The sequence below is a fragment of the Dama dama genome, chromosome 13 (assembly GCF_033118175.1).
Source record: "Dama dama isolate Ldn47 chromosome 13, ASM3311817v1, whole genome shotgun sequence".
Lineage (NCBI taxonomy): Eukaryota > Metazoa > Chordata > Mammalia > Artiodactyla > Cervidae > Dama > Dama dama.
The window spans coordinates 51,053,764-51,081,668 of NC_083693.1; the positions used below are offsets into that span (position 1 = coordinate 51,053,764).

Genomic DNA, 27,905 nt, shown 5'->3' on the forward strand with positions numbered 1-27,905 from the left:
TCCTTTTAAATACTTTTATATTCTCATCTGTTTTTATGGCATGTTACTGCATGTCTCCAGAGGCACACAGCATTTTTATTTTCAAGTAAATTTATATTAGTTACAGTCTCCAGCTGTTTTAGATATAGGATCATTTCCTGTCGGTACTGTTTCCAGGACAATTCCTTTTTTTCCCTCACAAAAATGAAAAATGTAATTTAACAAAGACATCCTATAATTGCCTTCATATCTAGCAAGGTATCTAGCAATCTAAATACTTATTTTATTTAAAACATCTGTCTACATAATATCTAGTGATTGTCCAGGGCTGTATCATTCTTGGGAAAAGCAGCTGCTGCCATTTTTATTTAATTTATAAGGAACCACCAAAAATGTCTCCTTAATATTGAATCTTCTGGCACTCTGTGTATGTGAGTTTTTTTTTTTTTTTTAAATGAGAATAGCTTACCTTTTTGGTATTTGCAATTAGCCTCTTTCAAATTAGGAAAGACCATTCTTTGAATAATCACTATGGAAACTGCAAAAATAGTAAGCTTTTGTTATATATATCAAGGTATCATAGTAAAATTGGTGGCATGCTATTCTACTCACAACTAGACTTACATTGGAATCACATTTTAATTGTTAAGTTTTTAAAAGATTTATTTGTCTGTAATGCATTTCTTTTCATTTATGATGAAAGTGTAATTTTTTTATTGTGAAGTCAGTCTGTTGATTAGAGCAGTCAGTTGATATGTTCTTGCCATTCTTCCAAAAAATGCATGAAAAAGATGGCAACATCTGTAAAAGCTCTTTGTCTTGGGGGTGTCGCTGAATGTTGCTTATAGAGGAACCCATTTGTAGCTCTGTTTATAGTGCAAAATCCTTGGAGCCTAAGATAAAATGTTTAACTTTTAATAGATTGTATCAACTGAGGCTCAATTGAATGCCAAAACCAACAGACACCCCGGCTTACAATAGTGTGTCTAAATGAGAAAGTTTACCTTTTCCAGGGATGTAATCAAAATATTCCTCTTTGGAACACTAAGAGTATGAAAGGGAAATGATTATGGTTCCCTACTGACATACTGTTATGATTGACAGGAAAAACCAACATGCACACCACCTGAGACATCTTGTTCAGGAACTTTCTGGAGGGTAGTAAATTGGTGTTGGCACAAACACAGAAAAATAAAATGACTTGATTCAGCACTTTTCAATTCTAAATCCCTAAACACTAAAGAAAGAAGTAAATATTCATCAAATGATCAAAATTTATATTGATTTTTATTCTACATTAGCAGCTCAAAGTCAAGACTCTTGACAGGGTGGATGTCGGTTTGAATGATTCTCTTTGAAATGAGGATACAGGCACTGAGCTGAGTGCTACCGTGCATTCCTGAACCATAGGCTCTGATTATTAGGACCCTAGGAGGCTACATTTTTAAAAGAATGTATAAAGGCACACTTGTTCAGTTCTGTTTTGATAGCTAAATTGTTATTATTAGTATGTAAAGTAATTCTTGTTGTTCCTGCTTCATTCCTTCCTTTCTATCACCATCTAAGGACAACTATTTTATAGAATTTCAAGGGAACTGGAGTGCACATTGTAGTCATAGAGTTAATAGCAGCATTTGCCAACATAATTGTACTCGGGAAGGAACTGCCAGTCCTGCAGGGCAAGAGAAGCTAAGACTGTATCTTGACATTATATGTCTTTATTTTTTTTTGCCAGAAAGTACATAAGGACTTGTGGTAGTGGTATTTGGAAGTTGGGAATAAGAACACTGCTGAAGAATATAAACACAAGATTTGACGCCTGTGTCATTGTGCAGAGATTTGCTAAGGAAACAGTAATGGAGAAACATAGAAATTCTAATCATCCCCTCCAGTCCACACAGTGTAATCACGCTCCCTTCCCACCCTAGCTCGTGACATAAAATGCTGAATTTTTAATGACTTTAATTACTTCCATTACAAAGAACAGAAGAGTAGTGGTGGATGAGGCTATCCACAAATGTGATTGTGTGATATATTTGTTCTTTATGTTTAAGTGGAGGTGTTATTGTTGTTTTTAATATAGGCATCTCTTCTCTCATTAACATGGAGGAAGATGACATTTTTCTTTACATACAAATGCAGAAGAAATAATGAAAATAGCATTCATGTTAATTTTTCTGCTTTGTTTAAATGCTTCCCATTTAACAAATACCATTAAGTATATAGCTTTAAAATTGGATTTCTTAAACATTACAGTGAATGGTTTTAATGGTTTACCACTAGCACCAAGTCAGTGGACAGAAAGATGACCTTTTAAGTATAGAAATACAATATTTTTATTTAAATCAGTTATCTTTTGCAGTTGTCTTGACATTATTATCCATGAATATGTGTAAATAAACCTTGGGAATATAAGTCTAGATTTTCTGGCAATGCCACTATGGTCAGAGAAATTTTATAGCCTAAAGTACAAAGATTAGTATTTGTAATAATCTCATAGCTTAGTTGGTAAAGAATCTGCCTGCAATTCAGGGGAACCTGATTCGATTCCTGTGTTGGGAAGATCTGCTGGAGATGGGATAGACTACCCACTCCAGTATTCAGTCCATGGGATCACAAAGAGTTGGACACGACTGAGCAACTTTCACTCACTTACTTGCTGAGTATGATATTGAAATAGCTTTAAGCATCTTCCTAAATTTTGATATGTATTTTATTTTTAATGAGAAATATTTAAATACTTTTAAAAGTTTTTTATCCATTGATAAAAAGAATATCCTAACCAACTGAGTAATTGTTTCTTTGACAGTATTTTCAAAGTGTATTGGTCATATCCTTGAATAAATATTTTAGCTCCTGTTATGTGTGATATAATTTTTATAATTCTAGGTTATAGGTTCCCTAAGGACAAGCACCATGTCTGACCCAGATTTGTATCTTCTACAATGTCTTACACATAAAGAGACTCTCAAAATATATTTGTCAAATGAAGAAGTGAAGACCTTTAATCAACTTTATTCTAAAGAGAGATGCATTGCTCTGTAGTCCTTAGTCTCTGCTCCAACTCTTAGGAGAAGGAAACTTTGGTGTTCTAACTCAGTCCTATACACAGGACTCCTCCTTTGTATCACCAAATAATATTTGTACTTAATTAGACTTCACTTTTACTTTTCACTTTCATGCATTGGAGAAGGAAATGGCAACCCACTCCAGTGTTCTTGCCTGGAGAATCCCAGGGACGGAGGAGCCTGGTGGGCTGATGTCTATGGGGTCACACAGAGTCGGACACAACTGAAGTGATTTAGCAGTAGCAGCAGAACGTGGCTAATCATGGATGTGTGATAAATGTCTTCCGAGAGTTCATTTTAGGATCTTAGGAAACAAAAAAACCACTATAGATGTGACAACTCTCAATCCTGGAGTGAATATGAGGAATTCTGCCAAACAAAAGCATGGAGATTTCCAAATGGAGATTCTAATCAATCCTGAAAGTCCTTGTCAGAGTCTTTGGGGGTTTAGGGACCTGAAGGTGTTTCCAGAAGAATGAAGTGATTTGGGTCAGTTGCAAGAGATGAATTCTACAGGAAGGTTAGAGGGGAGGCATATTTGTATAAGGCATAAGGGGAAAAGGTGTGTGCTTAGAGACAGTGCATCAAAGGTAAAGAAAAAAGACTAGTAAAAGTAGGAAAATATTCCCAAATAACAAAATTATTGTCAGAAAATGTACAGTTCCCCTCCATTGTATTGATGGATTGCCATGGTCTTCCTGAGCTGGTGCAGATTCTTCCAAATGCTGATGTCCCTTCCATAAGCTCAAATGACTGTTTTTTAATTTTAAATGGGAAATCAGGTTTTATTAAGCTTCAACACATTCTTACCCGGAAGACTTCAAACTTCATTTTGAAATGTATTGTGTAGCTTACTCCATTATGACAATAGGTGAAATTTTCATTCTATAAGCGTGAGACCATTGTGGTTAGCTTTTAATATGATATGTGACATATAAGAGCACTCTATTAACTGAATAAAATATTACAAAATGACTCAAAATAAAGAAGGTTTTCTTCTTCCTTTTCTCTAGATAAAAGGAAACAAGTTATATATTTCAATAATTTTTGGTCAAAGAAAAAAATAGTCTCCTTTTTAAGAGAGAATAAAGCCAACTATTTTCAAATTTAAACTGAGGCTACAACCTTAAACTGTCTTATTTCTTTGTACATTTTAAACCATTTAAAATTTTCAAAATCTGTAAAATGTATTCAGCTAATTTATATAGATTGCCTCTCACATACCATGTACTGTGCTGTGCTGGGTGCTGGGGATATGGTGATGAATACATAGATAAAAGCAATGAATACATGGATAAAATATAGCAATGGATACATAGATAAAAGCCCCTGTCCACTCACAGCTTCCAGTCCACAATTGGAAGATAGACAATATAAAATAAGTTACCTATTTTGGCTACACAAGGTAAATATATATGAAGGACAGTAAGGATTGGTGGGTAGGGGGATGGGGGGTGGGGAGTAGGAGGCAGGAGTCAGTTGAAGTATTAAGTAGAAGATCAAAAAAGACCTGAATAAGAAGATGACATTTTAGCAAAGACTTAAGGGAGGTTAGGGATGGAGCTGTCATGCAAACAAGGTCACAGTACCCCTAGAGCCCTGGAACAAGCCCACTGGCCCCGCTGAAGCGGGTCAGGATAGGTTGAGGACTCAACTGTGGCATGTGGATAAAAGCCTAGTTGGAGTACATTCAAGAGAAAATAGGAGAGGAATTGGGCATAGTGAGTATAGATAATGTGGATAAAAGTGATTTTGCTGTAATGAAGAACAGAGAAATGGGGCTTAAGCCAAGAATAGATTGGTATCAATTGATGTCAAAAGAGTATTTTTCCTTTATATTTATTTATTTTGTATGGTTGTGCTCAGTCTCTCTGTCATGTCGGACCCCATGCGACCCCATGGACTGTAGCCTGCCAGGCTCCTCTATCCCTGGAATTTCCCAGGCAAGATTACAGGAGTCAGTTGTCATTCCTCCTCTGGGGGATCTTCCAGACCCAGGGAACCTGCGTCTCTTTTTTTTCCTGCATCGGCAGGCAGAGTCTTTACCACTGCACCACCTGAGAAGCTCTTTATTTATTTTACCATGGGAGAAACACAGCATTTGGGGGGTGGGGTGGGGAATGTGCTAATGAGAATAATATAGTGGAGAGGAGAGGAAAAAACTTGAGGAAGAAGAGATGGGTGATTTGCTCCTGGGGTGATAATCTTTGCATAGATAAGAGGGGGTCTTTGTGTCTAAGTGGAGGGAATTGGTCTTGGGTAGAAATATGGACGTATTTCACAGAAACAGGAGAGAAAGCAGAGGATGTGGAACCAGATGCAAGTGGCTGGGTAGATGTGGTGGGAAGCTATGAAGTGAGCAGGTAGACCTACAATGGCATGAGTTAAGAAAGAGTAAAATTAATTTTCTAACATTCTCAGGATACTTAACCCGAGGGATAAGCAGTGACAATGAAATAATTGATATTTCTCAACTAAATCAGTGCTTTTTAGGGCAAGGACAAGGCATGTATCTGTATGTGATTATAAAAGTAAGTGTGGGTTTAATCCTTCAAGATTGTTAGAATAACTGAAATTTACCGCCCTCACCACCAAATTTACAATGGGCTAAATAACTACTTTGTTGTTAGACACATTATCAGAAGGAAGTATGTTGTTGCTGCTGCTGCTGCTGTTGTTCAGTCAAGTCCTGTCCGACTCTTTGCGACCCCATGGACTGCAGCGTGCCAGGCCTCCCTGTCCCTCACCATCTGCCAGAGTTTGCCAAGTTCATGTCCATTGACTTGGTGATGCCATCCAACCATCTCATCCTCTGTTGCCCTCTTATCCTCCTGCCTTCAATCTTTCCCAGCATGAGAGTCTTTTCCAATGAGTCGGTTCTTCACATCAGGTGGCCAAATATTAGAGCTTCAGAATCAGTCCTTCCAATGAGTATTCAGGGTTGGTTTCCTTTGGGATTGGCTGGTTTTATCTCCTTGCTGTCCAAAGGACTTCTCCAGCCCCACAATTCAAAAGCATCAATTCTTCGGCACTTAGCCTTCTTTATGGTCCAGCTCTCAAATCCATACATTACTGGAAAAACCGTAGGCTTGTTTATATGGACCTTTGTTGGCAAGGTGATGTCTTTGCTTTTTAATACACTGTCTAGGTTTGTTATAGCTTTCCTGCAAGAAGTAATCATCTTCTAATTTCCTGACTGCAGTCACCATCCACAGTGATTTTAGAGCCCCAAAAGAGGAAATCTGTCACTGTTTCCATTTTTTCCTCATCTTTTCACCATAAAGTGATGGGACCAGATGCCATTATCTTAGTTTTTTTAATATTGACTTTTAAGTCAGCTTTTTCACTCTCCTCTTTCACCCTCATCAAGAGGGAAGTATATGGTTGATTATTTGGGCTCAGGAGAATATCACTGAATTTGAATCACCACATACCAAGCCAAATTTAAATAGAATATTTTAGAACACTATCTTGTGTTCTGACTAAATTATTAATATGTAGTCTAAATTTGAAGAGGAGTGTCTCTAATTATTTAGGCTATTCATGCTAAGTCACTTTAATCATGTCCAACTCTTCATGACCCCATGGACTGTAGCCACCAGGCTTCTCTGTCCAAGGGATTCTATCCCATGGACAGAGGAGAATGGCGGGCTACAGTCCATGGGGTTGCAAAGAGTCGAACATGACTTAGCAACTAAATCTGCCTACATTGTAAATTGTGCATGCTAAGTTGCTTCAGTTGTGTCCAATGCTTTGAAACCATATGGACTGTAGCCCCACCAGGCTCCTCTGTTCTTGGGATTCTCCAGGCAAGAATACTGGAGTGGATTGCCATTTCCTTCTCCAGGGGATCTTCCTGACCCAAGGATTGAACCCGAGTCTCTCATGTCTCCTGCGTTGGCAGGCAGGTTCTTTACCACTAGCGCCACCTGGGAAATAAAAGGGGAAAACATACTAACAATGATAAGTAGCAAAGCAGTTGTATTAAACCTCTGATAAGGCAGTGATTCTAACTTTATTATGTGTATTAGTCTTCTTCAGTTCAGCTCAGTTCAGTTGCTCAGTCGTGTCCAAATCTTTGTGACCCCATGATCCGCAGCACACCAGGCCTCCCTGTCCATCACCAACTCCTGGAGTTTATCCAAACTCATGTCCATTGAGTCAGTGATGCCATCCAGCCATCTCATTCTCTGTCATCCCCTTCTCCTCCTGCCTTCAATCTTTCCCAATATCAGGGTCTTTTCAAATGAGTCAGATATTCACATCAGCTGGCCAAAATATTGGAGTTTCAGCTTCAACATCAGTCCTTCCAATGAACACCCAGGACTGATTTCCTTTATGATGGACTGGTTGGATCTCCTTGCAGTCCAAGGGTCTCTCAAGAGTCTTCTCCAACACCACAGTTCAGAAGCATCAATTCTTCTGTGCTCAGCTTTCTTTATAGTCCAACTCTCACATCCATACATGACCACTGGAAAAACCATAGCCTTGACTAGACAGACCTTTGTTGACAAAGTAATGTCTCTGATTTTTAATATGCTGTCTAGGTTGGTCATAACTTTCCTTCCAAGGAGTAAATGTCTTTTAATTTCATGGCTGCAGTCACCATCTGCAGTGATTTTGGAGCCCCCCCAAATAAAATCAGCCACTGTTTCCACTGTTTCCCCATCTATTTGCCATGAAGTGATGGGACTGGATGCCATAATCTTAGTTAGTCTACTAGGGTGGCAATAAAAAATACACAGACTGGGTGGCTTAAACAATAGAAATTTATTTCTTACAGTTCTGGAGGCTGGAAGTCCCAGATCAAGTAGTTGACAGGTTTGGTTTCTATAGGAGGCCTCTCCCCTTGCTTGTGGATGACCAACTGCCTTCTTACTGCATCCTCACATGGCCTTTTCTCTGTGGGACCACTCTTCATCATTTTATAAAGACACCAGTCCTGTTGGATTAGGGCCACACCCTTGTGATCTATTTAACCTTAATTGTCTTTTTAAAGACCCTGTCCCCAATTACAGTCACATTTAGGTTTAAGGCTTCAACATACAATTTGAAGAGGACACATTATGTGAAATAAACCCATAACATTATTTTAAAAGTTTACTAGAGAGAAGTGAATTAATAGAATCTCTTAGGTAGGCATTCTCTCTGTTGGATTGCTGGGCTTCTGTCCCCTTGGAAACTGTTGATTCTCTTCTCAATGCGACATCAGGAGGTAGGAACTTTATGAGTATATCTGGACTAACCCATCTCATGACAGAAGAAGGCAGATAGTAGATTAAGGCCATCACAGAAACAGTGACATCTTCTTGGTAGGTCATTAAAGAGCTCAGATTCCCTAAAGTGACATTCTCCCTAGCCTATCCCCTTCTACTTTAGCCTCTTTGTCTAAATGCCCCCAAAGCTGCAGCCACCATTCTCTGAACATGCCATATCCTTTTGTAAGTCTGGGCCTCTGAACAAATGAAGACTTCTACCTGTAAAGATATTCATCTGCTTCTTTACCTGACAAAGATATACCCATACTCCCAGATCTGGCTCAAATGTTACCTCTACCTGGCTTTTACTGCCCATTCCTCACCTTCACGCAATGTTTTATTTCCCATCCACCCCCACCATCATTTTACTCAGCGCACTTATCTACTTGTTGCCATGGCTCTTTCCTCCACTACACTGTAATCCCTTGAGAAAAGGGACAATATTTTGTTCTTCTTTGTACCCATAGTTCTTGGTGTAGTTCCTGACACATGATAAAGGCTTAGTGACTATATGAGCAATAAATTATTTACTGAGCGTCTATCACATTCAAGATACTGCCTAGGTGCTGGGAATACAGAATGGCCAAGCAGACAGAGAAACACCATCCCTGTATGGAGCTTAGAGTCTGGAGACAGAGACAGAGAAATTATAAGCCAGCAAATCTAAGAATTCTAAATTGAGATATGTGCTGTAAAGGAAATTAACACTGTTCTGAAATGGAGAAAAATAGAGTGGGTCTACTTTTGATAAGGTGGACAGAGAGGCCTCCCTGAGAAGTAACATGTCAGCTGAGAGCTAAGGAATGAGAAGTCATTGGCAAGAGAATGTTCTAGAGAAAGGGAACAGTATGTGCAAAGGTCCTTAGAGAGGAAAGAGCTATTTAAAGAAGGAAGAAGGAAAGCATGACAAGGGGCATAGTGATCAAGAAAGAGAGAAGTAGGGAATGAGGTCTAAGGTAGGCAGGAAGCAAATCTAATGAGCTATATTCTAAGTTTGTGTTTTAGATCTAAATGCAGTATGAAACCAACTTATGTTTTATAGAGACCACTTGGACATTGTAATGGAAGAGATGGGAGAGGCAGGAATGGGCAAGGGGAGATACACATTAGAAGATAATTGCTATACTACAGGGGAGAGTTGATAAAGGTTTGGACCAGGCTGGCAGCAATGCAGACTGGGAAGACAGACTGGAGAGACATTTTGAAAGAAGAATCAACAGAATTTAGGGAGTAACTGGTTGTAGGAAATGATGAAGAGGAGTCATGGATGATTCTCAGGTTTCTGACCTAAGCAACACATGGTGCCATTTATTTAAAGGGAGGGTACTAAGAACAGAAAGTTTGGAGGCATGCAGTAAGGATGAGAATGGAGAGTGTTTTCAACAGCTATGCTTAAAGTAAATTCAGTTAGCAGTGGTTGATTGTATGTATAAGTATGGCACTCAGAGGAGAGAATAGGGAGCTGTTACTACATAGGTAGCATTGAAAGCCATGGAAAAGAGTTTAAATAAAGAGGTCCAGAATTAAGCCCTGAAACAACAAGAACCAGTGATCCTAGATGTGAATCAAAAAGATCAAGGAACTATCTATAAAATAGATTTGGGGCTGGCAGAGAGGGAGGTAGAGTATTTGAGAATCCATCACTTTAGGTCAGCTGAGGTCTTAAGCAGGCCTCAATTAGAATAAGAAAGAGCTGATCCTTTTTCTCTTCTCATCATACACAGTCTCCCATGGCATTCTCATTTCATCTCCTAGTGTCAGCCTTTGCCTCTGGGTTTATATTTCAGTCCTAATATTTCCTCTTGCTTGCTGAACATTTCATTTTGGGAATCACACTAGTACCTCAAAGCAAAAGTCTCTGTTTTAGCTCATTTGTTCCCTTTGTCTATGCTACTCATTTTATATTCCCATTGATGACACTGGAAGTGAGAGGTAGATCTGTCAGTGAGTCTGTTCCTTCTTGTTCCTTTTCATTTTTCTTAATGAATAAGTTATCAAATCTTGTTGATTACACATCAGTAATATTATTTAATATACTATAGTCTATGTTTCTATTTGTAAAATATAGTCACTTTTAAAGTATCTACAATTGTCATTGTTCTCGTTGTTATTCAGTCGCTCAGTCATGTCCACTCTTTGCGACCCCATGGACTGCAGCATGCCAGGCTTCCTTGTTCTTCACTATCTCCTGGAGTTGGCTCAAACTCATGTCCTTTGAATCGATAAGGCCATCCAGCCTTCTCATTCTCTGTTGCCTCCTTCCCCTGCCCTCAATCTTTCCCAACATCAGGGTCTTTTCCAATGAGTTGGCTCTCCCTATCAGATGGCCAAAGTATTCAAGCTTCAGCATCAGTCCTTTCAATAAATATTCAGGGTTAATTTCCTTTATGATTAACTGTTTTTTTTCTCCTTGCTGTCCCAGGGACTCTCAAGAGTCTTCTACAGCAACACAGTTTGAAAGCATCAGTTTTTCAGTGCTCAGCCTTCTTTATGGTCCTAATCTCACATCCATACATGACTACTGGAAAAACCATAGCTCTGACTAGACAGACTTCTGTCAGCAATGTCTCTACTTTTTAACTACTATTACTGTAACTAGTACTTTTTAGCTCTCTAGGTTTGTCATGGCTTTTCTTCCAGGGAGTAAGCGTCTTTTAATTTCATGGCTGCAGTCACCATCTGCAGTGATTTTGGAGCCTGAGAAAAGAAAGCCTGTGACTGTCTCCACTGTTTCCCCATCTATTTACCATTAAGGGATAGGACTGGATGGCCATGATCTTAGTTTTTTGAATGTTGAGTTTTACACCAGCTTTTTAACTCTCCTCTTTGACTTTCATCAAGAGGCTGTTTAGTTCTTTGCTTTCTGCCATAAGAGTGGTGTCATCTGCGTATCTGAGGTTATTGGTATTTCTCCTGGCAATCTGGATTCCAGCTTGTGCTTCATCCAGCCCAGCATTTCGCATGATGTAGTCTGCATACAAGTTAAATAAGCAGGGTGAGACTATACAGCCTTGATGTACTCCTTTCCCAATTTTAAGCCAGTTCATTGTTTCATGTCCGGTTCTAACTATTGCTTCAATAAATGAAATTATTTTAATCAAAGATCCAGTGTGACTATTTTTTTTTAAGAACTATAGTTTCTCCAAATCTTTCTCCTAAAAATTTATCTGTGGAGTAAAATACAGTATGAGAAAAAGTTAAGGCAGCTCGCAGAGAGATTTAGACTGGCAAAGTCATTCAACCTTAGCCGAAGAAACTTTGGTTCTATTTTTATCATCACGTTTTGAAATGAATCACTGAAAGCAGAGATAGAAATACAGATGGATAGGAAAAGCTGGGCCATCTAATTCATCTCCTTTTTAGCACAGGGAAGTTTCCTATGTCAAATGCCTATGAGATATTGTGCAATAAAAGTCTTAGATCATAGCATTTCAATCATTTTTGTAAGGTGACTAATTGTTTCTCCAGTTGCTCTCAGCATTGTTCTCTGAATTCCTTTCCGGGAATCCGTGTCACACAAGAGGTGCTACCCTTGTGCACAGAGATGGCCGAGGATCTCAAAGGGCTGAGCTTCAATTATTTTTCCATGGTAGTGATGAGTCTATGTGAAGTTGGCCTCCCTCTTTACGTTGCTTTTTGTGACCAGTGGCTCACATTTGTGAGATCTTTACCAAAAACAAGCAGTGGTCTAGTTTGCTACCTTAGGGTGGTTAAAAACTAACAGGGACCTCTATGGATCAGACGTGCAGCTTTGGCATCTAATGGTGCAGATTCATTATTTTAATAGGATTTCCAAAAGAATAATTTGTGTGGGATGTCTCCTCATTATCCCCATAGTGTTGAGAAGGGGAGGAGTGGGGATAGCATTTGGAAAGATTTTTGTTTTTAAGTTATCTTTTAAAAAGTATTTTATCACTACTTTTTATTGAAGTATAGTTGATTTACAACGTTGTGCCAATTTCTGCGGTACAGCAAGGTGACTCGGTTATTTACTTATAGACATTCTTTTTTTATATTCTTTTCCATTATGGTTTATCACAGGATATTGAATACAGGTCTCTGTGCTAAACACTAAGACCTTGTTGTTTATCCATTTTAAATGTAATATTTTGCATCTGCCAACCCCAGACTCCCAGTCCATTCCTCTCTTTCCCCCCTCCTCCTTGGCAACCACAAGTCTGTTTTCTATGTTTATGAATCTGTTTCTGTTTTGTAGATAGGTTCATTTGTTCATACTTTAGTGATATCATATGGTATTTGTCTTTCACTTTATGACTTCACTTAGTATGATAATCTCTAGCTGTATTAAGTTCTTTGACTACTGTTCAGTATCTCTCAATGATCTCATATTTAGTTGCTTGGGAATATTGTATACTTTATTGAAAGATATAGAACCAATACATTTCTATTGCCTGTTGTTTTTTTCTAATCATTGACTCCCTATATTCAGTTTCATTTTCTTCCCCGCAACCATTAAAGAATATTCTTAGGTCTCTAGATATTTCTTCAAATTCTGTGATACCTGCAAACCTCTGAGTTGGCACTCTTCTATGTTGTCATTAATATGCTCCATGCCTTCTTTTTCTCCATCTATTAATAAATAGGCTGACTAACACTAGATTTAGTATTTCCTTTGTGCTTTCCCCTAGCCACACCCTTTCTTCCCATACTGAAAATACTCCATGTAACATTATCCTTAGTTTATAGTGTTTGACGTAATTCTTAATCCTTGTGCAAGTCAATTAGTTTGGGCGAAAAAAGGTTACATGAACCAATACATAGATTGCAGAAACTTCAATTACATGAATATAGTAATTTTAGTATTTTTTAAGTTCCTCCTCAATATCTAGAGCATTCATAATTAGCTCCTGTGGAAAAGAACAAAATACAAATTCTAGAATGATTTGAGATCTTCCATTTCATAAGCTACCCATTTCCTTTACAGAGTCCTGATTCGCCCTTTTAAGTAGCTTCTACTTTATTACACTCTTTTTTTCCCCCCCCACAATTGTGCCTATAAAACCAGAGAGTGTGCAAGAGGCCTCAGCTGGCCATGGACATGAAGAGTAGAAGGTCATCTCTGACTCTGCTTTTCCTACATGTTATGGAAATCTGGCAAATACCCAGCAACTGACCCAGACTTGGTCTTTCTGTAGGAGAATATATAATTAAATAATAAAGAAGTAGAAATTTTAAGGCTGTTGAGAAATGTTAACAGGCATGTGGGATTTAGTGAAGCACACAAAAAGACCTTAAGAGCTCCTTTGGTCCACAGTACACATGTACTCAGCACTGGCCTTTTTCCTTCACCACAGGCAAGCATGCCACTGAGAAGACTTCATTCCCCGTTTTATCTGGTGCTCTGGGGAACTCTAAAGCCACAGGGATCTCAACAGCTGCAATAAATAAAGCATCTCTTCAATACATTTCCTTGCCAAATGTTATTCAGCATTCTTTTGGCCTTGGTTTGATAGAAAACAGCATGGTGAACTTACTACCTCTCCTTTTAGTACAGTGAGCCCCAAGTATCTATGAAAAATTTAACAATTCAAGCCTGCATGTAAGCAAAATCACTGTTCTTTCTATTTTAAAATTATTAAGACAAAATACAGAGAACCAAAAAAAAGTAATGTAGGAAGTCTTATCCCTATTGAAGAGATATTGAATTAGTCCTAGGCTTTTTTATTCTCCTCAGGGTGAAGCTAATGAGAAGCATCCAGAGTATGTGTCCATGCAAATGTATGGGTTGGAAGGGGACTCTTTAAAAAAAAAAATGTTACATATGTGGCAGTATGAGGAAGGATATTATTAAGGAATTTCACAGAACTTTTATATAAAGTCTCATCATACAGTATTATGATCTCAGGGATATTTTGTGATATTTACTGAGTCTTCTGAGAGTTCATTTATTCAGATTATATTTTAAGGAGGAACTTATAAGATTCAGATCTACAATATAATTCTGTAATATGCCCAGCTGATCCCGTTAAATCCAAGCTGAAAAGGAGCGATATAATGATGTGAACAATTCCCGTTCTCTGTGTTGTTACACCTCACTTGAAATGCATTCCTTCCAGATTAAAACAGCCATTCCTCTTTGTTTCTCTCTCCAGGCTGAGGTTCAACTATGCTACCTGGAAGCACAAAGAGATGCTGTTGAGCAGATGTCCCTCAAGCTGTACAGTGAGCAATACACCAGCGGCAGCAAACGGAAAGAAGAGTTTGCTGATATGTCAAAAGTTCATTCAGGAGGAGGCAATGGGTAGGGAGCTATTCTTTTTGTTGTTTTATTCTCATTAATCTCTACTTTTTTCAACGATGTTCCACTGGTTGGTGTTAGGCAGGCATTTCCTCCCAAGCTAGCAAGAGAAGTGCGATAGACAAGGTATTTATGTCCTTTTCCATTAGAATTGAAGACTATGGATTTTATCAGTCTGTCATCTCACCCAGGACTTCCTAACTTTGGTATTATTTGTTCAAAACAGTCTTGTGATTTTCTGAGCGTTTCTGTCACTACACTGTGCCTGTAATTTTCTCAGCGTATTTCCCTCTCTTTAAACCTCATAGTTTAAAGTCTATCTAAGCAAATTTTAAACACCAGAACCTCACTGGAAACTGGTGGAACATAATTTTTTGAAAATACAGATATTTAATAATTGTTTAGGGACTATGGACTAACTGGTTAGCATCGCATGAAGTCAAGTGGAATGATGGACTAGTGCTTATTGTCTGTGTTACATGAAAAGACCCAGCAACTTCAATGACCCACCAACAGTTTCATTCAGCCTGAGATCTATGGCTGTATTTATATTATACTAACTACCCATGCTACTGAATAGTTAAGTAATGCATTCAAGTATTTCCAAATTACTTCAAAATTATGCAAACATTCTCTGTGTGTGTGTATGTGTGTGTGTATAATCTACAATTATATTGTAGATCTGTATATATATTATATATATAATACATATATGAGATTTATAAAATACTATATATTTAAAAATTTCTTTTCTGGTTCAATTTTAATATTTAGTAGGTGATTATTAAAGAGTAAAAGAGTATAATGAAATTTAATCATTTCATAATTTTAATGACTTGATAATAATTATACTCATTAAAATGGAAAGAGTAACCTATTTTCTTTTATACTTGAGCCAGACAACAAGGGAGAGAAACTGTTCCCCCAAGTTCCATAACATGTTAACAGCATAGTATAAACCTATGGGGAGTAACTCTAGCCAAAATATTCCTTCAAAAGGCAAGAGAAAAGAAGTCTTTCCATGCATTTGCTTTCTTTTTTCTCTTACGTGCTTATAGTTCTGATGTGACTTAAAATTCTCGTTCAGATTTTGAGGATAAATTAACAACACAGGTTACAAATTCTGTCTTGTGATATAACCCGAGGTCTAAGAATGCAAGAAAAGAATTCGAGTTGTAATTCTTTTTAGGAAATGGGCAACGGCTTTTTAACTTTTAAAATTTACCTCTCTATACAATTTGTTGCTCTTTTAAGATATTTTTTATATATAGACATGTGAGCATGTATTTGATTTATCTTCTATGATTCAGAAGACATTTATTCACAAGAGGAAAAGCATGACAGCAAATTAGAAAGAAAAGGTTAAATATTCGAGCGTGAACAATAAGCTGTTTTGAGGCCTTAATGTGGTTTAATTTCTCTAAATGCCTAAATAGTCCCTGGTGTACCCACCACCAAAAACTTTAGGTCACATTTTCATGTTTTCTAAAAGCCCTAGGGATTGAGCTGTTACCACGTGCTTCTGACCTCAGATTCCAAGGGCCCAACCTGAGTATTTACTCTGGGCTCCACAAATCATAAATCTGCCCTGGGAATGGCTTAGTTAACAGCAAGCATTGTTCTGTGAAGTGGGAGTAGGTGAACTTGCCTGATATCCTTTGTTTACGCTCCTTAGGGTGCTGAAGGCTGTGCATTGTGAGGAAATTTAAGAGTGTGCTGAAGAAAAGGCAGCTATTTAATACTAAGGACAAAAACCATATACTCCTTTCTGTTTTCTGTTTACATACAGAAAACCATTGTTTGAGAAATGTACGTGGGTGAGGTTATCTGGGGCGTCCTGCTCCTAAGACGCTTTGCTCCCACAGTTGAATCTGTAATTCTGAAACCTTAAGAACACAGCCTTCTAAAATTATCTGCTCCAATGATACATGAACTTCATTAACAGTTCCTTTTGTTACACAGAATGAGCATTGTTTTTGATAAGATATTGTGGGAATAATGTGGGTCTTCTAGGATCTTCATTCCACAGGCAGGTAGATATCCAATCCACTGAAGAGAACATTAAGTTGGTGATGCAATCCATATATTTTTATTTCCTCCTCCAGCCTATGTCCATGCAAAGGAGAATATGTAGTTGAAAAATGTATAAGGTTATTCCAGGGAAGACTCAGCTGCTAGATTGAATGGAGATCTTAAATTTCTAAGATTTTTGTGTAACCAAAATATTGTTTAGAAATGAATTTATAACCTCTCTGGCTTGATGAAAAGGTGTATATCAAGGTGATTTAACACAGCTTGTGTACCACCATGAAATGTGTGTTTGACAGTCATGAATATGTGCAGTGGGAAGATTTCCCTGACAGTATGTGAAGCTGCGTGAGCTGTGGTAACAGAGTGTGTTCCTCTGTGGGAGACACTGGGCACTGGTTCCTAAGTAGCGAAGTGGGAAACCGTGGCTTCCTAGAGGGACCTGCAATGCTTGAGTCATTGGTGATTCTCAAAGGGAGCAGGTTGGTGCTTTTGGCTCCTGTTGATTTAAATGAAAGCTTGTAGATTGTCTTGTTTGTTTCTTATCCTGTAAATATTCACTGAAGGCATACTACGTGCATGGCACAATTTTCTGAGCAGATTTCATCAGGAACACTCTTTTGTAAATTTTGTAAAGTATAATCATCTGTCTTTCTGACACCTCTTTCTATTAAGGGGTTGTCTGATTTCATTTTTATAATGAATTTCAAAATCTTGTTTATTTTAGTAAGTAGTATCCTACTTCCTGTCAAGACTTAGAGTAGATTACAAAGCATGTCTTTTGTTTAGCTTATAAATAATAGAACTGGGAGGCAAAACGGCTGGGTGACTGGCTTGTCCAGGACCTCACCTCAGAGCCCTGAGTCATGATGTAGTGAACAGTCCATGAAGTCGCATTTTGCCCTCTCTCTGAAAATTTAGCTCAGACCCTTGATAAACATTTTTCCCCCTAAATCACATGTTATGCATGTTCCATATGGTATATGAAATTTGAATTATGATATTGTCCTACTATAGAGAGACAGAAGAGTCTTAAGGCAATTTCATTTAAGCCACAAGGAAGTTTGGACAAAACACTGCAAAGCAGGCTTAAGTGAAAAATGAAATTCATTAATTTGACAAATATTATTAAATATGTCCTTTATGAAGTATAGAGGTTAAAAGGCAAAAATGAAATGGTCCCTGCCCTTGAGAAGCTCACAGTTTATTTAGTAGGAGGAACCAGATCTATAAACAACATAGAGTGAAGTATCAAAGTGGTGAGTTAGGAATCTGCTTAGAGTAGGGAGCAGGGCTCATGGAAGGTGGGGCTCAGTTCTGACGGTGGTGGGAGAATTGGAGCAGGTCAGGAATGATAGAGAGAGACGGGACTCTAGAGGTGATTTTCGGAAGAGGGCTAGGGCAGGGGAAGAATTTTCCAGTTTAATCTGAACAAACACATACTGAGCACTTACAAACACAGTCAGACCGTAGTCCCTACCTTCATGAAATTTACAGTCTATCAAGAGAGCAGCATTAAACTAGTATTTCTCTGTATCGTGAAGAAGAAGGGGAGGCAGAGGGTGCCAGGGAAGCTTAGAGCAAATAACATGTGGACTCCATGAGGCAGGGCCATGTCTGTCCCATTCACCACACTATGCACTGCATCCTGGAGTGTGCTAGATACCCAGTGAATGCTGGTGCATAAATGAAAAACTAAAATGAATCTAGGGCTTCGAGGGAACAGAGGTGTGGAATCATTATGCTGCTTGCTATTCCATATGACTAGAGAACAAGGTAGAAAGTCAGAGGGAGTAGTGCCAAATAAGGCTTAGGAAGAAAGTGAAGTTGAGATCCTGGAGTTAATCACTGAGTTCATGGTTCTTAACTAGGATGCATCAAGATTTCCTAGGGAACTTTTAAGTTGAAAACTGCCTGCCCATCTTACCTCCCTCAAAATTCTGATTCAGGAGGCCAGAGTGGACCAAGATATATTATACTTGATGCCCAACTGCCCAGTTGAGATCATTGCTCCAGTGGTTTTCAAAGAATGATCTCTAGACCAGCAGCATTAGTATCTCCTGGGAATCAACTAGAAATTGCAAATTCTGGGTCCCACTCCAGATGTACTAAATTGGAAAATCTGAAGGTGGAGACCAGTAACAGATTAGAAATTAATGGGAGATGTGGAGACAAGATTGGAGGCTAAAGCCAGAAAGAGTCAATAAACCTTGGATGGGGCAAGTAAGAGAGAGAAAAGGGCCACTCTAATGTGGGGAGAGAAAGAAAACAGGAAGACTCAGATTCAAATGATTTCTGTATCATTCAGCATTTCATGATTGTTGAGCAGGCTCTACTAGGCACTGGGGTTGTAGAGGCAGCGGGACACAAAGAGTGGCAGGGCATGTAAATCATGAACGCCTGCCAGGAGAAGTGTCGTTGAGGCTGGCCCAGGGTCAGAGGTGACAGCCAGTGTTTCCCACAGCAGAGGCAATGTGTACAAACAGCTGGAACCCGTCAGAGATTCCAGCAAGAATAGGTTGGCAATTTTAAAACAGTATTCTGGCCGCACTCTGGAGAAGGGACTGGCATGGGCAAGACTAGACAGTGCTTGGTTAAGAAGCTATTCCAGTCATCCAAGTGAGAAATTGTTCTGGCCTGAAAACAGCAGGAATGGAAACTGAAGGAAGGAAGTTGAAGACAGAACCTTGTCCCTGAGTGGACCAGGCATTAAGGGACGTGGGGTTTAAGACAGACCTCCGTGTTTCAGGCTTTTGCACAAATGGACATGGTATTCAGTGCAGGGGAGGAGCAAGGGGCCTGAGGGGACCTGACTGTTTGGGACAAAGTTCTTTTTTATGGTCTGCAGAACATCTAAGTAGAAATGCCCAGGAAGCAGATCTGAAGCTCAGGGATGTCTTGGGCTCCTCAACCATCAACAAGGACAGTATGGTGACTATGAGGTAGCAGGGGCTGAGGGAGGTGGGAGCTTACCTTGCGGTAGCATGTCCCCAAAAAACCTGCCACAGGTAGACATAGCAGTCTCTTTAAGAACGCTCATTTTAAAAGATATGGCTGATAGAGACATTTTTATTTCAGCTAGAATCTTTCAGGCTATATTATACAAGTCTTTTAAAATAAAATTTGTGTGTGTGCCAAGTCACTTCAGATGTATCTTGACTCTGTGTGACGTTATGGACTGACAGGCTCTACTGTGCATGGGATTCTCCAGGCAAGAATACTAGAGGGGGTTGTTGTGCCCTTCTCCAGGGGAACTTCCCACCCCAGGGATCAAACCCACATCTCTTAAGTCTACCTGCATTGGCAGGCGAGTTCTTTACCACTGGTGCCCCCTGGGAAACCAAAAACAAAAGCATAGCATTGAAAATTCCAAGGTGATATCTTGATTAGCACGAAATTGAGAACTACTGTTGACTATTATTTTCTGTCTTCAAGCTGCTGGAACCTTCTGATTCCAGCTATTAAAATGTATTAGGTCTGCTCAGATTGCTTCCAACTACATAAAAAAATTAGTTTTAGGGATATATATTCACTCTAGTCTAAATTCTTAAAGGAAGAGAGAGAGCATACAGGATTAAAAATTAAAGAACAGAATTCAAGTTGATATATACTTTGGCCACCTGATGCGAAGAGCAGACTCTTTGAAAAAGACCCTGATGCTGGGAAATACTGAAGGCAGGAGGAGAAGGGGATGAAAGAGGACAAGATGGTTGGATGGCATCACTGACTCAATGGATATGAGTTTGAGCAAACTCTGGGGGATGGTGAAGGACAGGGAAACCTGGCATGCTATAGTCTATGGGGTCACAAACAGCCGGACAGACACAACTGAGCGACTAAACAACAACATCACGTAGGGATATGTGTGTGCATGTGTATGCATGTCTGTGCACACATATTAAGGGTTACTGTAAGTAATAATATGGAGTAGAAGAGTAGGGAGATGTTTCCTGACTCTGCTTCCGGAGGGAATTTCAAAGGGCTTTCTGTTCTTGTGGTAAAGTTCTAGAAGATACTTCAGTCTCACTCATACGCCAACCTCTGGCTGAGGGGGAATTTGGGTAATGTCCACAGATGGATATGTAGTCAGGTTTGTTCTCTGTAAGAATGTAGAAGTATTCATCCCACATCATGTAATGTTTTAGAGTAAATTTTACTTTCAAATACAAACAGTATACACAGGATATTTCCAAGCACAACAGGTTGAAAGAGTAAATTTTACTTTCAAATACAAACAGTATACACAGGTTATTTCCAAGCACAACAGGTTGAATTAAATGAACTTTAACTAGACAAAAGGTTAAAAGTTTGGCAGTAAAAATAAATCCATTTTCCTTTAGGAAATGAAGTATTCCTGAATAACTGTGATAATGTACACACACACACACACACATATACATATAAAACACTCCCAAAGAGGAATAGTGTTGGCAGATGAAGACAAATATATCACTATTTAAAACATTACTTGATTAAAGATCAAATAAGTAATCAGTTCAGTTCAGTTCAGTCGCTCAGTCGTGTCCGACTCTTTGCGACCCCATGAATCACAGCACGCCAGGCCTCCCTGTCCATCACCAACTCCCAGAGTTTACTCAAACTCATGCCCATCACGTTGGTGATGCCATCCAGCCATCTCATACTCTGTCGTCCCCTCCTCCTCCTGCCCCCAATCTTTCCAAGCATCAGGGTCTCTTCCAATGAGTCAACTCTTCGCGTGAGGTGGCCAAAGTATGGGAGTTTCAGCTTCAACATCAGTCCTTCCAATGAACACCCAGGACTGATCTCCTTTAGGATGGACTGGTTGGATCTCCTTGCAGTCCAAGGGACTCTCAGGAGTCTTCTCCAACACCACAGTTCAAAAGCATCAATTTTTCAGTGCTCAGCTTTCTTCACAGTCCAACTCTCACATCCATACATGACCAATGGAAAAACCATAGCCTTGACCAGACAGACCTTTGTTGGCAAAGTAATGTCTCTGCCTTTTATTATGCTATCTAGGTTCGTCAAAACTTTCCTTCCAAGGAGTAAGTGTCTTTTAATTTCATGGCTGCAGTCACCATCTGCAGTGATTTTGGATCCCCCAAAAATAAAGTCTGACACTGTTTCCACTGTCTCCCCATCTATTTCGCATGAGGTGATGGGACCAGATGCCATGATCTTAGTTTTCTGAATGTTGAGCTTTAAGCCAACTTTTTCACTCTTCTCTTTTACTTTCATCAAGAGGCTTTTTAGTTCCTCTTCACTTTCTGCCATAAGGGTGGTGTCATCTGCATATCTGAGGTTATTGATATTTCTCCCGGCTATCTTGATTCCAGCTTGTGCTTCTTCCAGCCCAGCATTTCTCATGATGTACTCTGCATATAAGTTAAATAAGCAGGGTGTCAATATACATCCTTGACGTACTCCTTTTCCTATTTGGAACCAGTCTGTTGTCCCCTGTCCAGTTCTAACTGTTGCTTCCTGACCTGCATACAGGTTTCTCAAGAGGCAGGTCAGGTGGTCTGGTACCCCCATCTCTTTCAGAATTTTCCACAGTTTATTGTGATCCACACAGTCGAAGGCTTTAGTATAGTCAAAAAAGCAGAAATAGATGTTTTTCTGGAACTCTCTTGCTTTTTCAATGATCCAGCAGATATTGGCAATTTGATCTCTGGTTCCTCTGCCTTTTCTAAACCCAGCTTGAACATCTGGAAGTTCACAGTTCACATATTGCTGAAGGCTGGCTTGGAGAATTTTGGGCATTACTTTAATAGCGTGTGAGATGAGTGCAATTGTGCGGTAGTTTGAGCATTCTGTGGGATTGCCTTTCTTAGGGATTGGAATGAAAACTGACCTTTTCCAGTCCTGTGGCCACTGCTGAGTCTTCTAAATTTTCTGGCATATTGAGTGCAGCACTTTAACAGCATCATCTTTCAGGATTTGAAATAGCTCAACTGGAATTCCATCATATCCACTAGCTTTGTTCATAGTGATGCTTCCTAAGGCCCACTTGACTTTACATTCCAGGATGTCTGGCTCTAGGTGAGTGATCACACCATTGTGATTATCTGGGTCATGAAGATCTTTTTTGTACAGTTCTTCTGTGTATTCTTGCCACATCTTCTTAATATCTTCTGCTTCTGTTAGGTCCATACCATTTCTGTCCTTTATCGAACCCATCTTTGCATGAAATGTTCCCTTGATATCTCTAATTTTCTTGAAGAGATCTCTAGTCTTTCCCATTCTGTTGTTTTCCTCTATTTCTTTGCATTGATCGCTGAGGAAGGCTTTCTTATCTCTTCTGGCTATTCTTTGGAACTCTGCATTGTAATGGGAATATCTTTCCTTTTCTCCTTTGCTTTTCGCTTCTCTTCTTTTCACAGCTATTTGTAAGACCTCCTCAGACAGCCATTTTGCCTTTATGCATTTCTTTTCCTTGGGGATGGTCTTGATCCCTGTCTCCTGTACAATGTCATGAATCTCCATCCATAGTTTATCAGGCTCTCTGTCTATCAGATCTAGTCCCTTAAATCTATTTCTCACTTCTACTGTATAGTCATAAGGGATTTGGTTTAGGTCACACCTGAATGGTCTAGTGGTTATCCCTACTCTCTTCAGTTTAAGTCTGAATTTGGCAATAAGGAGTTCATGATCTGAGCCACAGTCAGCTCGTGGTCTTGTTTTTGCTGTCTGTATAGAGCCTCTCCATCTTTGGCTGAAACGAATATAATCAGTCTGATTTTGGTGTTGACCATCTGGTGATGTCCATGTGTAGAGTCTTCTCTTGTGCTGTTGGAAGAGGGTGTTTGCTATGACCAGTGCGTTCTCTTGGCAAAACTCTATTAGCCTTTGCCCTGCTTCTTTCTGTACTCCAAGGCCAAATTTACCTGTTACTCCAGGTGTTTCTTGACTTCCTACTTTTGCATTCCAGTCCCCTATAATGAAAAGTACATCTTTTTTGGGTGTTAGTTCTAAAAGGTCTTGTAGGTCTTCATAAAACCGTTCAACTTCAGCTTCTTCAGCATTACTGGTTGGGGCATAGGCTTGGATTACTGTGATATTGAATGGTTTGCCTTTGAAATGAACAGAGATCATTCTGTCGTTTTTGAGATTGCATCCAAGTACTGCATTTTGGACTCTTTTGTTGACCATGATGGCTACTCCATTTCTTCTAAGGGATTCCTGCCCACAGTAGTAGATATAATGGTCATCTGAGTTATATTCACCCATTCCAGTTCATTTTAGTTCGCTGATTCCTAGAATGTCGACATTCACTCTTGCCATCTCCTATTTGACCACAGCAATAAGATATACTGAATGACTTCCAATACCTGAGAAGGGCTGTAATCACCTCTGGATTTCACTACACTAGGATGATCTTTCTGGTTTTCTGTTGAGCCAAAGGCCAAAAACATCCTTGTGCTGCTGGGTGAACATTCATGTTCACTCATATTCTCTTTCTCTCAATGAACATTTTGAATTTCTGCTCAATGGTTGTTTTTGGAACATTGTTGCATATTAATATAATTTTTCTTTTTGGTACACACAGTCATAAACTGTGTGCTGATATTGGGAATACTCTCACAAATAAATCACTAGACAATCCAAGGCGACCTTATTTCCACCCTGCATTTTTACCTTCCTCCGCTGATTTTTACCCTGTCTCAAACTAATGAACAACTGATCAGTGTTCAGTTCAGGTTCTTTTTGCTCCTTCTGTTGTGTTCTGGTGTTATCACATAGTAAGATCACAATGCATCCTGTAGTCAAAGGAGCAAAAAGTGCCTGGATACCTTCTGAAAAACTGATATTCTGGACACTATGATTATTAAAATAAGTCTTACCGGCTGTAAAAAGAATCTCACCAGTATACATGTATTCATTTGTGATCATAATATCATATCCTTCTAATGTTCAAATACATTAAACTAATTTTAGACCTAGACAGTCTTCCACTTCAGTAATCTAATGCCATCCATACCAAGAGCCAACAAAGGATGAACTAAAGAGGTAGTGGCATAATTACTGGGGAAGTATTATTTCAAAGTTAACAGTAAAGTCAACTATTTATTTATTTATTTATATAACTCCTTTCCATCTTAACAATGCTAAAACAATTTCTGTGCTGCTTTGGAAAGTTTATGGGATCAATTGAAGAAGGAAAGAGATATGAGAGAGTCTAAAACAAATCTAATCTGCCTCATTTTAATGTGCAGAGCTTAACTCTTTTCTTTAAAATGTATTCCTTTATGCATTCCCACATCACTTTCACAAGGGATTTAAGTCAACTTACCAAAAATATTTACAATAAAATAGAATAAATATTGGACTGAACTCAGTTAGGTAAAAGTAAAATGTGTACCAGAAAACAAAAAAGTGTATCTTCTGTGCATGCCCTCAAGAAGGGCAATGGTTTGGCTCTAAGCTTTCCACATCCAAATAAAAGAGTGAAATCTCATCCATCAGAAAATTCATAATATCCTAAGATTAAAAATAATATATATCTAGGGAAACACACTGGGTCCTGGGAGGGATTTCTCCGGTAGTTCTTTCAGGAGAAGACAGGCCTCTGTGATACTTCATCTCTTCACTGGTGCCTCAGATGGTTAAGAACCTTCCTGCAATGCGGGAGACCTGAGTTTGATCCCTGAGTTGGGAGGATCTCCTGGAGAAAGGAATGGCAACCCACTCCAGTATTCTTGCCTGAGAAATCTCATGGACAGAGGAGCCTGGCGGGCTACAGTCCATGGAGTTGCAAAGAGTCGGACATGACTGAGCAACTAATACTTTCGTAAGAGAAACCAAATTCCCAAGGCAATTTTTTGATGTAGGCTGCAGAAGTGATGTCAAAGCACAGTTCAGTTAAGAGCCCATCTACAGGATAGATGAAGTCATATTGGGAGAGATCTCCATAGTAATTCTTCCACAAAGATTTTGTTAGAGATTGGGTGGCAGAGAGTTATTCCTACGTTGTTTACCTCCTGAGCTTCCCAGGTGGTACAGTGGTAAAGCACCCACCTGCCAAGGCAGCAGACACATGAGGCAGGAGACAGGAGTTTGATCCCTGGGTTGGGAGGATCCCCTGGAGGAGAATGGCAACCCACTCCAGTATTCTTGCCTGGGAAATACCATGGACAGAGGAATCTGGCAGGCTGTAGTCTGTGGGGTCTCAAAGTCGGCCACAACTGGAGTGACTGAGCACACACATTTTTATCCCCTGCCCTAACCTTGAGGGTAAATATTCTCTGTGCTATGCTTAGTCACTCAATCATGTCTGACCCTTTGCAACTTCACGGACTATAGCCCACCAGGCTCCTCTGTCTATGGGGATTCTCTGGGCAAGAATATTGGAGTGGTTTGCCATACCCTCCTCAAATATTCTCTATTGCTTGTTAAATCTTTGAAAACCAGGGAAGTATAGGATAGAGTAGACTTTTCACAAAAGGCTGAGCTGCCTAATCCTCAGCAGTATTCCAGAAGCAAGTCTGGATCCAGACCCTCTAACATATGGACAATGACATGGAAAGGTTTATCTCTCTCTCTTTTTTAAACAACGTTATCTCTTGCTTTGTCTTCAGATATAGGGGTTCTCACATTTGTGTTAGAATCACTACCATTTCTAAATTCTTCACAATGTTTTCAAGTCCTTTGGCTAGAACTTAGTCCAGTGTATTTGAAAATTTAGAGAGAGTTTTGACTTCCTGACAGCCTAACGGAATCCTCTAGATATATCCAGAAACTTAAATTAATACTTCTAATTTTGTGGCTAATCTTGGAGGTTAGAGTTTTTTTGTTTTATGGATTGTATTTTAATAGCAAGAGTTTATGAACAGTCCATGAGACCATGAGAAAGTGGGGCCTATCGTTAACAAATCTGTAGGGTTGATTTTATTTTTCTTAGACATTTTCACATGTACATGGGTGTATATGAGAATTCAGAAAATTACTACTGGAAAGAACTCCATATTCCTTTTTATTTATTAATGGCAAAGGCAGGCGGCTTTTCTCATGAGGAAGTGGCTCATGAATTTTCATTTAAAATAGTAAATTAGTGTCCACACTTTAATATGTTTAGAGTGGAAAGGGATTCTACATGCAACTGTGCATATCTGATTTCATGTCTGGAAAGCTAAATTTTATTCTTGAATGATATTGTGATTGGACTAGGTGCCACTCTTGTATCTCCCCGCTGTGCTTACATGACACATGGCATAGAGGATGATGGGAAATTCTAATCAGTTATTAGTGTTTTACTTCAATAATATTAAACTGTATTTTTATGAGATTTTGCTACCATTACCTTTAGTGTCTTTTTTGAAAACCAGAGGCAAACTTCCTTGAGCAAATAATGTGAACAGTGAACACTTAGTGAATATTTGGGGAAAGAATCAATATGCTAAAGAAGCTAGGAAAATTGGATCACTTAACAGAAATTCCAACATAGACAAGCTAGTATCTCAGGAACTGATCTTGTGTTTTTGGATATGTTGATGTGAAAGGAACTATTAAGTTTACAAAAGATGGATACTTAAATGCTCCAAAATATGTATTACTCATCCTTAGTAGAAAAGCTTCCAGGCCTTTTTGGTATTATCTTTTCTTCAACTATTGGTTGCTCTATTTTGATGATTTCTTCATTTGGTGTCTGATTTCATCAAAATTCCTTAGTGGACCAAGCTGGAACCTCATATATTCACACACACCTTCCATTGATTTCACTTGGGTGAAACTTTATCTTTTAAGCAAAGTTTAAGTTGAAATGTTGAGTTAATGATGCTCACTTTAAATACCAAAGGCTGAATGCATTTATGTATTCAAACACTTAGCTGGTCAAACATAACTCCCACCAGGGTTTAGAGGAAGGATCATTTCTTAAACTATGCCAGCCTCACAAATAATATATTGCTATCCAGTCTGCAAAAATTGATACTAAACAGTCTTGTTAGTATTTTATTTCCATGGTGAAAAATCCTGGAATCTTTTTTTTAAAAACCTGAAAAAGTTGAGAAAATGATGGACAAGATATTGGGACGTACTTTTGGTAATTATCATAGTAGTTAGCCCAAATTTAGAAAAAAAAAACCACTAAAGAAAAAAATTGCATGTTTATTTTTTCCATAGACTTGTCTCTGTCTTTATTAGAATTTCAGACGCTGAAATGAACACATAATTCTATATTTATCTGACAAAACCTGACTTTGATTTAGAAGACTTTTCTTCCTCATAACATGATTGTGCTTATAAAGCTCCAAAACTGGTAATATCATATCTGCAATAGAATGTCCAACTCTTTTATTGTGAAACCTTCAGGTATATGGCAATTTAAAGGAA

At 38.9% G+C, this 27,905-nt stretch overlaps 1 protein-coding gene across 2 annotated transcripts in view; it reads left to right on the top strand.

Moving 5' to 3' along the window:
• Positions 1-27,905, top strand: part of AKAP6 (A-kinase anchoring protein 6) — a 588,857-nt gene that overhangs the window by 435,648 nt on the left and 125,304 nt on the right. For both annotated transcript variants that reach the window (XM_061159147.1, XM_061159148.1), the window contains one exon: positions 14,419-14,567. In XM_061159147.1, the coding sequence (XP_061015130.1) occupies positions 14,419-14,567 (149 nt within the window). The remainder of the gene's footprint in view (positions 1-14,418; positions 14,568-27,905) is intronic.